The 12540-nt window shown below is 41.0% G+C and overlaps 1 protein-coding gene across 1 annotated transcript in view; it reads right to left on the bottom strand.

Annotated features, from left to right (window-relative positions):
- FAM149A (family with sequence similarity 149 member A) overlaps positions 1-12238 on the bottom strand; it is a 75524-nt gene extending 63286 nt beyond the window's left edge. The window contains exon 1 of the mRNA XM_037897661.2: positions 11548-12238. Coding sequence (XP_037753589.2) covers positions 11548-12041 — 494 coding nt within the window. The 5' untranslated portion in view covers positions 12042-12238. The remainder of the gene's footprint in view (positions 1-11547) is intronic.
- Between the last annotated feature and the right edge of the window lie 302 nt (positions 12239-12540).

Below are 12540 nucleotides of genomic sequence, written 5' to 3'. Positions count from 1 at the left end.
AGTCAGCTATCGCACAACTTATAGGTTCCAAATCATCTGTGTTGTTTTGCATCTAATAAATAACTACGTAACTACCTGTCATAAATATAAAAGGAAGGGTAAACACCTTTAAAATCCCTCCTGGCCAGAGGAAAAACCCTTTCACCTGTAAAGGGTTAAGAAGCTAGGATAACCTCGCTGCCACCTGACCAAAATGACCAATGAGGAGACAAGATACTTTCAAAAGCTGGGGGGAGGGAGAAACAAAGTCTCTGTCCGTGTGATGCTTTTGCCAGGGACAGAACAGGAATGGAGTCTTAGAACTTAGTAAGTAATCTAGCTAGATACGTGTTAGATTCTGATTCCTTTAAATGGCTGAGAAAATAAGCTGTGCTGAATGGAATGTAGGTTCCTGTTTTTGTGTCTTTTTGTAACTTAAAAGGTTTTGCCTAGAAGGATACTCTGTGTTTTGAATCTAATTACTCTGTAAGGTATTTACCATGCTGATTTTACAGAGGTGATTCTTTTTACTTTTACTTCTATTAAAATTCTTCTTTTAAGAATCTGATTGCTTTTTCATTGTTCTTAAGATCCAAGGGTTTGGGTCTGTGTTCACCTATGCAAATTGGTGAGGATTTTCATCAAGCCTTCCCCAGAAAAGGGGGTGTAAGGGTTGGGAGGATTTTTGAGGGAAAGACGTTTCCAAACGGGCTCTTTCCCAGTTATATACCTGTTAGACTTTTGGTGGTGGCAGCGATAAAGTCCAAGGGCAAAAGGTAAAATAGTTTGTACCTTGGGGAAGTTTAACCTAAGCTGGTAAAAGTAAGCTTAGGAGGTTTTCATGCAGGTCCTCACATCTGTACCCTAGAGTTCAGAGTGGGGAAGGAACCTTGACACTACCTATCTCCAATTACTGTATAATCAGCATTGGTTGTCCAATTTCTCACAGGCATCACAGCAGAACTGGGTCTTGAGGCAGAATTAGAAAGAGGAGAGGGCAGTGATCTAAAAATTGATTTGAACTTTATTCACAAAAAGTAAATGGCTAGTGCACTATTTCCACTGCATTATATAAAAGATTGAAAAAGATCCCAAATATTTGTGATTTGATTCTCTTTCATATTTTTAAACCAAACACTTCAGTTCAAAGTCCAAAACTGTTGTTTTGGGGGGGTTTTGGAACAGATATTTGCTAATGAAACACATTGTTTGCTCAATAAGTGTTTGTGGACATTTAATGTATCTGTTTTTCAAATTAACATTTTACATCATGATAAGAAACACTGAAAGATAAAAATGTCCCCAGTCCTCTGCAGTTTTTAAACTATATTACTAATACTGTTTGTTTTATGGGAAACATTTAATAAAAAGAAACAATTAGTTAAACACCTTAACTTAATTATTCTAACTTGTATTATAAATAATTTAAATATTTAAGCTGAATTATTTTAGTTTGCAGTATTAAATACAGTTGGCTTTAGTACTGAACTGCAGAAGTTAATTTTGATGGTTTTTTTTTATTTCAGAAGAGAAATGTTTTTACATCTATTTTCTATTAAAATACAGGCAAACCCATTATCCAAATTTCATTTAGGTCCATCAGATCCAAAGTTTGCTGAAGAACATACCAAGTACACACTAAACAGTGTTCAGATCAAAATGTACAGCTCACTTTCTCAGCTAAGTCCAACTGTGTTTCCTCCAAACCAAAAAATGTCCACCCTGTAACAAGGGGAAAGTAGAGAAAGGAGAACATCTTATGGGTTATTTTTGTTTTGCTTTTTATGTAGATGTATTCTGCACTGACAAATACACTTAGAAGTGCATTTGGATTATGAAAGCTACTGAGCATATGATTTTGGCATTTTGATAATATGCATTTTTATATGGCTCCTCTACATTTATCTGTGTTTGTGGATCTATTTTAACTTTTTAATAGGAGCTTCAGTAATATCTATCATTTGGAAGGCTTACATTTACTTTTGCTTTGCCTCAACAGAACTTAGTTTTACTTTGTATAGATATTACACTTGTTAGTGATGAATAAGAAGCTTAGCCTGACTGTTTCTGCTGGCATTTCGCAAATCCTTAGCTTAAACTATGCCAGGTAAGATTTTAAACTATTCATTTAGTTGATAAATTAGCAAAGTCTCTTATTTTTAGGGTTTATTCATATATGTTCTAGTGTTTTTCCATAACTTATTTCTAGCTCCAAGCGTAATTCAGGAAATCTTTTGTTTACAGGTGCTATTACTATCAAAGGCCCCAATTCAGCAGGGCCTAAGATCCTGAGCCAAAGTCACTGAAGTCAATGAGAGTATTTCAACTGGCTTCAATGACCACTGAATCAGACACTAATTGAATCAAGTCCTGTGTGGTTAGTAAACTTACCTAATAAACTGCTCATTTAAGGGCCACAAATCCTTCCCTGTTTTTTTCTTTTAGTGTAACCCTTGAGCATCTAAAAAGCAAACAGCAAGTCTTTAATTATTATTTGCATTATGGTAACATCTAGAGGCCTCCAGGAAGGATCAGGACCCCACCACAGTAAGCACCGTACATACATACATAAAATGAAAAAAGGCCCTACTAAAAGCTCTGAGATACTAAATGTCTTCATAATTATATTTGGTTATAATCTGTGTAATAATTCAATATATGTGTCACTTTCTGTTCCTATTTTTTAAACAGATGGATGATACTTTTTCAACTGTTCAAAGAGAAGATTATGTTCAGGTTAATTAGTACAATCCAATAAAAGGATAATTAGTTGCAAGTCTTGTGTGTATAGTGCTGATCAGACTTTCTGCATTGCATAGTGCCCAAAACACTGGATTTGGATTTTGATAAATACATAACAATTTGAAAAATCTAATTTTTGAAAGAGACACAACTGACAAGGTCATTAAAGTGTAAAGAAATAAATGTACACTGTTATAAGAAAATGTAAATTTTTTTTGCTGTGTATCTTATTGACACAGCTTTCAAAGGCTGAATTAAAAAAAAGCAGAAAGTTAGTTTGTGTCTTTTCTACAGTGGATTCTTAGTCTATATAGACAACAGGGCAAAGTGAAACAGACAATATGTAATGTATTAGCCAGATGCAAGGAAGAATGTCTAGGGAGGATAAACACTGACTGGACAAAACTAGTCAGCAACTCCAAGGCCACAAGAAGCACATAAGTAACAATAAGACAACTGTTGTATGAAATAATGAATAAATGAAAGCAATGAGTTAAAAAAGATAAAAAGCTACAAATTTGAGCATTAGCAGAATAAGTAAAAATGCATTAGAAAATATATTTAGAATGAAATATTTACAGATGAGGTAGTTTTAATAAATTGCACCTATGTAATGTTACAAGACAAGGTATAAAGAATGTGTGTGTTTAATGGGGAGGCGGATGGAGCAATCCAGATCGGACCATGTCAAAGTTCCTTCCCGACTCTGAACTCTAGGGTACAGATGTGGGGACCTGCATGACCCCTAAGCTTATTTTTAAACTTCCCCAAGGTACAAACTATTTTACCTTTTGCCCTTGGACTTTATTGCTGCCACCACCAAGCGTCTAACAAATATATAACAAGGAAAGAGCCCGCTTGGAAACATCTTTCCTCCCAAACCCTACACCCCCTTTCCTGGGGAAGGCTTGATCAAAATCCTCACCAATTTGCATAGGTGAACACAGACTCAAACCCTTGGATCTGAAGAACAATGAAAAAGCAATCAGGTTCTTAAAAAAAGAATTTTAATGGAAGTAAAAGAATCACCTCCGTAAAATCAGGATGGTAAATACCTTACAGGGTCATCAGATTCAAAACCTAGAGAATCCCTCTAGGTAAAACCTTAAGTTACAAAAAGACACAAAAACAGGAATATACATTCCGTTCAACACAACTTATTTTATCAGCCATTTAAACAAAACAGAATCTAACGCATATCTAACTAGATTGCTTACTAACTCTTTACAGGAGTTCTGACCTGCATTCCTGCTCTGATCCCGGCAAAGGCAACACACAGACAGAGAGAACCTTTGTTTCTCCCCCACTCCAGCTTTGAAAGTATCTTATCTCCTCATTGGTCATTTTGGTCAGGTGGCAGCGAGGTTATCCTAGCTTCTTAACCCTTTACAGGTGAAAGGGTTTTTCCTCTGGCCAGGAGGGATTTAAAGGTGTTTACCCTTCCCTTTATGACAGACCACCTTTATGATGACAAGTGGCTTACCTGTGCCACATTATCCTATCCCTGCTTTCTCTACTTTACGTATGTTTTATGCTTGATTAAGATGGTAATATATTGTCCTAAAAATTTCTTATTAAAGCTTTAAATTAGTTAGGCTTAGTAACTGGTGGGGACAGTGCTTTTCACCCCCCAAAAATGTAGCATCACTGATAAAAATCACATCAACTAATAATCAAATGTGAATCACAAGGCCGAAAAAAAAAAAAAGAGAGAGAGAATCAGATCACAGAAAATATAGTGATGGAGACTTTATTGTTCATCCAATGTTTTAGATAAGCAGAAACTGCTAGCTTGATTAAAATAGTACCATTAAGATCATGTCATCCACAGTTGTTGTTGTTGGGTGCTGTTGTTAAAACTTATTGCTGGTTAGCTGGCAATAAGCAATATTGTTTTCTTCTTATTTTAAAGGATGGATGGTCAGTCACGTGTCTATTGTAATACAGTTCTAAACACTGACATTACTACTCCATCCCTGCATAAATGCATATCAGATAAAAGGTCCCCAGAAACAACATTAACTTCAGAGGCATCCCACTGCAACAAAGCAAAAGCACAAGGCAGCATATGAAGTGTAAACCCTAAGTATTTGCCATATGGACTTTCCAGATTACAGATAAGCACCTTTCTATGACCTACATGATATTTTCTACTTTAAAAGGGAAATATCACAAATACCATGATAAATTCAATTACAATGCTGTGGTATATGTTCATAATTTTGAATGGACACCAAGTCTATTCTCTCACCAAGGCCTCTTTTTGTTCATGTAATGACCAAGTTTTGCAACACATGGTAATCAGACTACAGCCTTCTGTTACAGCAACAGCATTCATGTGGGCTCACAAGCTGAAACACAACCATTATGAACAGGAATTTCAGGAGTTATGCCAGAGGAAATTTTCTAACACACAGCTAGTCGTATAACTGTATAATACAGAGCACAGGCTATTCCAACTAAGAGTAGCTTTAATCTTGTTTCAGGCATTTGGCACTTAGGTCCCAAGTCCTCTCTAATTTCCTTTTTAAAAAAAAAAATGTTCGAAGTGTAAGACTCATTCTCATTGATCTTTCTGCTGCTTTTGACTAATTCTTTTGCTCTTTTTCATAACCTCTCCTTTCTCAACTCAGGACTTTCCTCCTTCTCCTCTTACCTTACAATTTGTTCTTCCAATGTCTCTTTTGGTGGCTCCATCTTTTCCTCCACATCTGTTTGAGCCCAGTCTACTCTACAAACTTTTGCCAGCATAGCTACGCTGGTCAGGACTGGGTGAGGAATGATCTCTGACTGACAGCTATGCCGACAAAATCCCATACTACAGATGCAGTTATACTAGCAAAACTGCACTTTTGCCAGGGCATGTCTATAGGAACACTTAGTTTGCAACAAGCTGGAGTGTAAATCTACCTGGCACTGGCCTGCCACATTCTATCTGTCCTTGCAGAGCCTGCTGCCGCATACCATAAGTTCCCTAGTATATTTAAATCTTCTCCCATTTTAAAGCGGGGTAGATCTGTGTATATACGTGTATATACATATACCAGCAAAGCACCCCTACAGCACACTCGGTCCAAGTCCTACAGGATCCATCCACTGTCCCTTCTTTTTTCATACTACACTCTGTTCAACTATGTGATCTCATTCATTCCCTTGACTTCAGCCACTGTCTTTATGCTCATGACTCCCAAATCTACTTCTCCTTTCTTGATCTCCCATCTTATACTACTGCCTCTGCCTCTCTCCAACACTTCCCCCAGATCTCTCCCCAGAACTTCAACTCAATGAATCAAACTGATTTATCTTCACTCCTAAATCTTTTCCTCTATGCCTTTCTCTGTTTCTGTTGATAGTACCACTATATGTTATTACCAAGTCATAACCATAAGTCATGACTTCCTATGAAGTCATCTTCAACATCCTCTCCTCCCCTTCTATCTAGGCCCTTACCAAGTCCTTTTGTTTCTTCCTCTACAATACCAAACTTTGTCACTTCTTTTATGATTACTGCCAACATACTAGCCCATACCCTCTTGCTCTCTTCTTAACTACTGTAGCCTTCAGCTCTCTTATCCAAAACAGTTCCCAAAAATCACAGAATCATAGAAATGTAGAGCTGGAAGGGACCTCAAGAGGTCAGCTAGTCCATTCTCCTGCACTAAGACAGGATCAAGTATATTCTGACCTTTGTCTAACCTGTTGTTAAAAACCTCCAATGACAGGGATTCCACAACCTCCCTTGGAAGTCTATTCCAGAGCTTAACTATTCTTACAATTAAAAATGTTTTGTTAATACCTAACCTAAATCTCTTTGCTGTAGATTAAGCCCATTATTTCTTGTCCTACTTTTAGTGGACATGTAGAACAACTGAACCTCTTCATAACAGCCCTTTAATACACTGCAAGATTTATCAGGCCCTGCTCAGTCTTCTTTTTTCAAGATTAAACATGCCGAGGTTTTTAAGTTTTCCTCATAGGTCATGCTTTCTGAACCTTTTATCAAGAACCTTTTGTTGTTCTCCACTGGATTCTACAATTTGTCCACATCTTTCTTAGATTGTAGCACCCAAAACTGGACACAGTACTCCAGCTGAGGCCTTATCAGTGCAAAGTAGAGCAGGACAACTTCCCTCTGCGTCTTACATATGACAATCCCGTTAATACAACCCAGAATGATTTTTGCCTTTTTTGCAACTGTACCACATTGCTCGCTCATATTCAATTTGTCATCCACTATAACCCCCAGATCCTTTTCAGCAGTACTTCCATCTCGCCAGCTATCCCCACTTCGTAGCTGTGTATTTGTTTTTTTTCTTCCTAAGCGCAGTATTTTGAACTTGCGTTTATTGCCTTTCATATTGTTTACTTCAGATCAATTTTCCAATTTGTCAAGGTAGTTTTGAATTCTAATCCTGTCCTCAAGGTGCTAGCAAACTCCCCCAACTTGGTGTCATCCACAAATTTTACAATCATACTCTCCACTCCATTCTCATGGCAAGTTATAAGAATGTATGTCATCCCTGAAAAATGGATCAAGCTGATAGAAAACATCTACAGCAAGTTGATGAGTGCAGTGAGATTAGACAAGAAGCTGATGAAATGGTTCAGAATCACTGGAGAAGCGACAAAAGGATGAATGGTATCACAAGATTTGTTCAGCTTGGTTCTGGAAGCAGTAATATCTGTAGCACTGACAGATGAAATGGGACAAGTCATGTTAATATGTCGAACAACAGTGCATAACCTTAGATTTGCAGAGGATATTGACCTCATGGTACTGAGCAAGGAGGATTTACAGAGAATAACTGACAAGGTTGATGATAAAAGCAGAAAATTCATATTGAACATCAGCATGGAGAACACAAAAATTATGGCAGTTGGAAGACAAGAGGTAAAGATCAAATTCAGAGACAAAGGACTAGAACAAGTGGAAAAATTTGCATACCTTGGAGGACTACTATCAAAGAATGGGAATTATGAAGACGATATACAAAGAAAAATCAGACTGGCCACAACTGTATTTGCAAAACTATGCAAGATCTGTAAGGCTAAAAACATTTCAATAAAAACAAAACTCAACATATACCAGACAACTATCATGCCAATAACGCTCTAAGGGTCAGAATGCGGAAGTACGAGTATTTCTGACGATGAAAGATTTTGACTGCAGAAATAAACTTGCTCAGGCTAATACTGACAGTTCCAAAACTGCAGAAAATAAAAAGATGAAGAGATAAGAAAACGGCTAGAGCAAGAAATAATGCTATTACAGAAAATTCAAAAAAGACAACTGTGGTGGTTTGGAAATGTGTCAAGAATGCAGCTGAAAAGTATACCATACATGGAAATACATACCAGAGTGCAAAGACCTGGGAATAAGGGGAAGACCAAGGATGTGTTGGATAGACATGATGAATGGCATAGAACAAAAAGATTTCAAGATGAACAAAGCTGTGAAGCTGGTACAAGACAGAGTAGTGGACATAAGAAGGGCCATACTGGGTCAGACCAAAGGTCCATCCAGCCCAGTATCCTGTCTACCGACAGTGGCCAATACCAGGTGCCCCAGAGGGAGTGAACCTAACAGGTAATGATCAGTGATCTCTCTCCTGCCATCCATCTCCACGCTCTGACAAACAGAGGCTCGGGACACCATTCCTTACCCATCCTGGCTAATAGCTATTAATGGACTTAACCTCCATTAATTTACCCAGCTCTCTTTTAAACCCTGTTATAGTCCTAGCCTTCACAACCTCCTCAGGCAAGGAGTTCCACAGGTTGACTGTGCGCTGTGTGAAGAAGAACTTCCTTTTATTTGTTTTAAACCTGCTGCCCATTAATTTCATTTGGTGGCCCCTAGTTCTAATATTATGGGAACAAGTTAATAACTTTTCCTTATTCACTTTCTCCACATCACTCATGATTTTATATACCTCTATCATATTCCCCCTTAGTCTCCTGTTTTCCCAGATGAAAAGTCCTAGCCTCTTTAATCTCTCTTCATATGGGACCCGTTCCAAACCCCTCTTCATTTTAGTTGACCTTTTCTGAACCTTTTCTAATGCCAGTATATCTTTTTTGAGATGAGGGGACCACATCTCTACGCAGTATTCAAGATGTGGGCGTACCATGGATTTATATAAGGGCAATAAGATATTCTCCGTCTTATTCTCTATCCCTTTTTTAATGACTCCTAACATCCCGTTTGCTTTTTTGACTGCCGCTGCACACTGCATGGACTTCTTCAGAGAATTATCCATGATGACTCCAAGATCTTTCTCCCGATTTGTTGTAGCTAAATTAACCCCCATCATATTGTATGTATAGTTGGGGTTATTTTTTCCAATGTGCATTACTGTACATTTATCCACATGAAATTTCATTTGCTGTTTTGTTGCCTAATCACTTAGCTTTGTGAGATCTTTTTGATGTTCTTCACAGTCTGCTTTGGTCTTAACTATCTTGAGCAGTTTAGTATCATCTGCAAACTTTGGAACTTCACTGTTTACCCCTTTCTCAGATCATTTATGAATAAGTTGAATAGGATTGGTCCTAGGACTGACCCTTGGGAAACACCACTAGTTACCCCTCTCCATTCTGAAAATTTACCATTTATTCCTACCCTTTGTTCCCTGTCTTTTAACCGGTTCTCAATCCATGAAAGGATCTTCCCTCTTATCCCATGACAGCTTAATTTACGTAAGAGCCTTTGGTGAGGGACCTTGTCAAAGGCTTTCTGGAAATCTAAGTACACTATGTCCACTGGATCCCCCTTGTCCATGGACTTCAATCAGCCCCATCGTTGCTTTTGAGCTGACAGACAGGAATAAAAGAAGACAACAACTCCTCTCCATTTCATTATACAAGTTTTCATTAATGGAATATTGAATATTACCAGACCCAGGACAGACCCTTGCAGGACCTCCTAGATGCACCCCCCTCATCTGACAGGAAACCTTGATAACTACTCTTGGTGTACAGTCTTTCAATCAGATTTCAGAGTAACAGCCGTGTTAGTCTGTATTCGCAAAAAGAAAAGGAGTACTAGTTAGTCTCTAAGGTGCCACAAGTACTCCTGGTCTTTCAATCATTTGGGCACCAGCCTTATAATTTCACCTAGACCACATTTCCATAGTTTTGCTTATGAGAATGTCATGTGGGACTGCCCCAAAAAGCTTACTAAAATCAAGATATATCACGTTTACATCTTCCCCCATCCATTAGGCCAGTAACCTTGTCAAAGAAGGAAAATAGATAGCTTTGGCATGATTTATTCTTGACAAATCCATGTTGGCTATTATTTATAACCCTATTATCTTCAAACACTCTTCTTCCTTTTCTACCAGTGTGACTTTCTGCACCTCCAGAATTCCTGTTTTCCTCACAAAGTTCAAGTAACTTTACGTTCAGAACACTGCACTTTCTCCTCCTTCACATGCTCCCATCCTATATTTCATTACAATAAGTTATGAATATTAATTTAGTATCACATTGATGTATATTCAATGTTTATGCTGAGAAAGTCAAGAAAATTGAAATCATAAGTGACCTCAGCAATCAATGTTACAGCTTTGTCCAACATGATTTTCACATCAAAATAATAGTAGATTTCACATATTAATTTTATATTAAGGACTAAAAGAAATCCAGACACATATTTTGCAACACAAAGTTGTTTTTAAATACCCCAATTAAAATATGTTCTCACTAGGGCATTACCAAATATTTGTTTTTCTCTGATCATAACTGTGCTAACTTTAGCCACAACTGAAGCATGATGTGGGTATAATATAATATCCATAACTTTATAATTTTAGAATGTATTTTTCCTTTTAAAACTTTAGACAAGGTAATTAGCTGGTAAATCGGCTTAGCTACACTTGATGTTATTGGAGCTATGCTGCTTTACATCAGCTGAGAAACTGCCCTGTTTTTTAATGTGGTACAACTTTTTGTAAGCAGAACATCCCCCAGTAGAATCACACAAAATCCACATTTAAGTGGCTGGATATGTGTAGTTCTCTTTAACTATAATCGAAGTTAAGCATTTTGAAACTCAATGCCTGGAAAATTCAGATTTAAAGAAAGTTTTCAATCTGTTTTAAAGTATCTCTTTACATTATGAATATAATTCAAATGTGTACTTCAACACACAGCAGGCACGTTGAAGCAGCCTTTTACAATGAGCACAAGTGTAAAAATAATCGTATGGCAACACCTCATCAAAAGCGAGGCCCTTTTACCCTCTCCTTTGCCTTAGTTGGTTTCTCTGCTGAGCCCCATTTCTAATTCTAATAGAATGATTTTACCCTACCAGGATAAAAAGAAATAGGTGAAACTCCATTTAGGAGATTACAAGTCCTGGGAGGACAGAATCGGATCTCAGCTACCTTAACATAAATCCAGTCACCTTGTTGACGGTGGTAGAGTTGCTCTGGATTTATTACACCTGCGTAACCCAGTGCAGAATCCAGTCCTCTGTCCCCAGGGGCACAGCTGTGCACAGGAGCATTTTAAACCTGTTCCCCCAAACATGGGTCCTTCCCAGAGGGGAAAGTTCATTAGCGCTTTGGGCACCCCGGGGGCTCGCTGCATGATTGAGGCGGTTACCCCTTAGGTGGGCAGGACGCAAGCTCCATACTTTTAAGGGAGGGTAACACCCCCCCCTTACCCTACCCCCCAAACACAAAGCTGAGCCTTTCCTCGACCAGAGAGACAGGCTCTCCCAGCGCCCCCCCCCAAGCCCTGGCTGCCGGGGCAGGGGGAAATCCTGCGCCATTTCGGACCCAGACACAGTCGCCCCCCGCCCCCAGTTTCCCCACTCACGCTGGGTCGGCGGCGCTGGGGGCGCAGGCTCCGCCCTCCGGGTCGCTCTCGGCCACCCCCTCCTCGCCGATGTCGGGCAGGGTGACGAAGAGCAGCGGCTTGGCGCCGAGGGCTGACCAGGCGCCGGGCTCTCTGTCCGCTGGAGCCGCTGCCTGGCGCGGGGAGCCTGCGCCCGGGTACGCCGCCCCAGCCCCGCCACCGGGAGCCGCCCGCCCTGGGAGCGCCGCGGCGGCGGCAGCCGGGGAGCCCCCCGCAAGTGGAGGGAGCGGCCGGGGGCTGGCGGGCAGGGAGCTGGGCAAGGGAGCGCGGGAGAAGGATAGGGCGGGCCGGGGGTGGAGGGGGGACGGGGGAGGCGGCGCCCTGGACGCGGCAGGGCAGCCGGGAGCCGCCCCGGGCACTGGGGAGCAGGAGGCGGCGGGGCCCGGAGCTGGAGCCGCGGAGGGCTTGAAGAGCCTGGCGAAGATGGTGCCCAGGTCCAACACCGCCACCTTCATGGCTGCGCGCCCGGCCGCAGCCGCTCGCAGCCCCACGCACAGCGAGAGCAGAGCGCGGAGCGGGCAGCGCCCGCCAGGCGGGGAGGGGGCTGAGCCTCCAGCCAGCCGAAGCCAACCCCGGGGCCAGGGCGGAGTGTCACCCTGTCACTGGCCAGCGGCGCGGGCCGCGCTCGCTGCTCGGGGCTCCGGGCTGGCAGGTTGCCGCAGGTGCCCGAAGGGAAGGGAAGGGAGGGGGCGGGGGTTGCTAAGCTAAACAAAAACCCAGGAGCTGCGGTAATTGGGCGCTTGACTGCAGCTCCGGGGCCTGGGCCGTGCGTGGAAATTGACAGTGTGCATCACGCGCAGCTCCACCCGGCGTAGCCCTTAACAGGGAACGTTTTGCTGAAGAAACAGACCTGTCCAAATTATAGATCATCTGGGCTGGACAAAAACAGGCTGCTGGAGCTGAACCCCATTGGAACAATTCCTGGCTGGTCAAAGCAAGAGCTCTGTGGGAGGT

The sequence above is a fragment of the Chelonia mydas genome, chromosome 4 (assembly GCF_015237465.2).
Source record: "Chelonia mydas isolate rCheMyd1 chromosome 4, rCheMyd1.pri.v2, whole genome shotgun sequence".
NCBI classification, from domain to species: domain Eukaryota; kingdom Metazoa; phylum Chordata; order Testudines; family Cheloniidae; genus Chelonia; species Chelonia mydas.
Note: the sequence above shows the minus strand (reverse complement) of the source record. Positions and strands in the feature narration are given on the sequence as shown.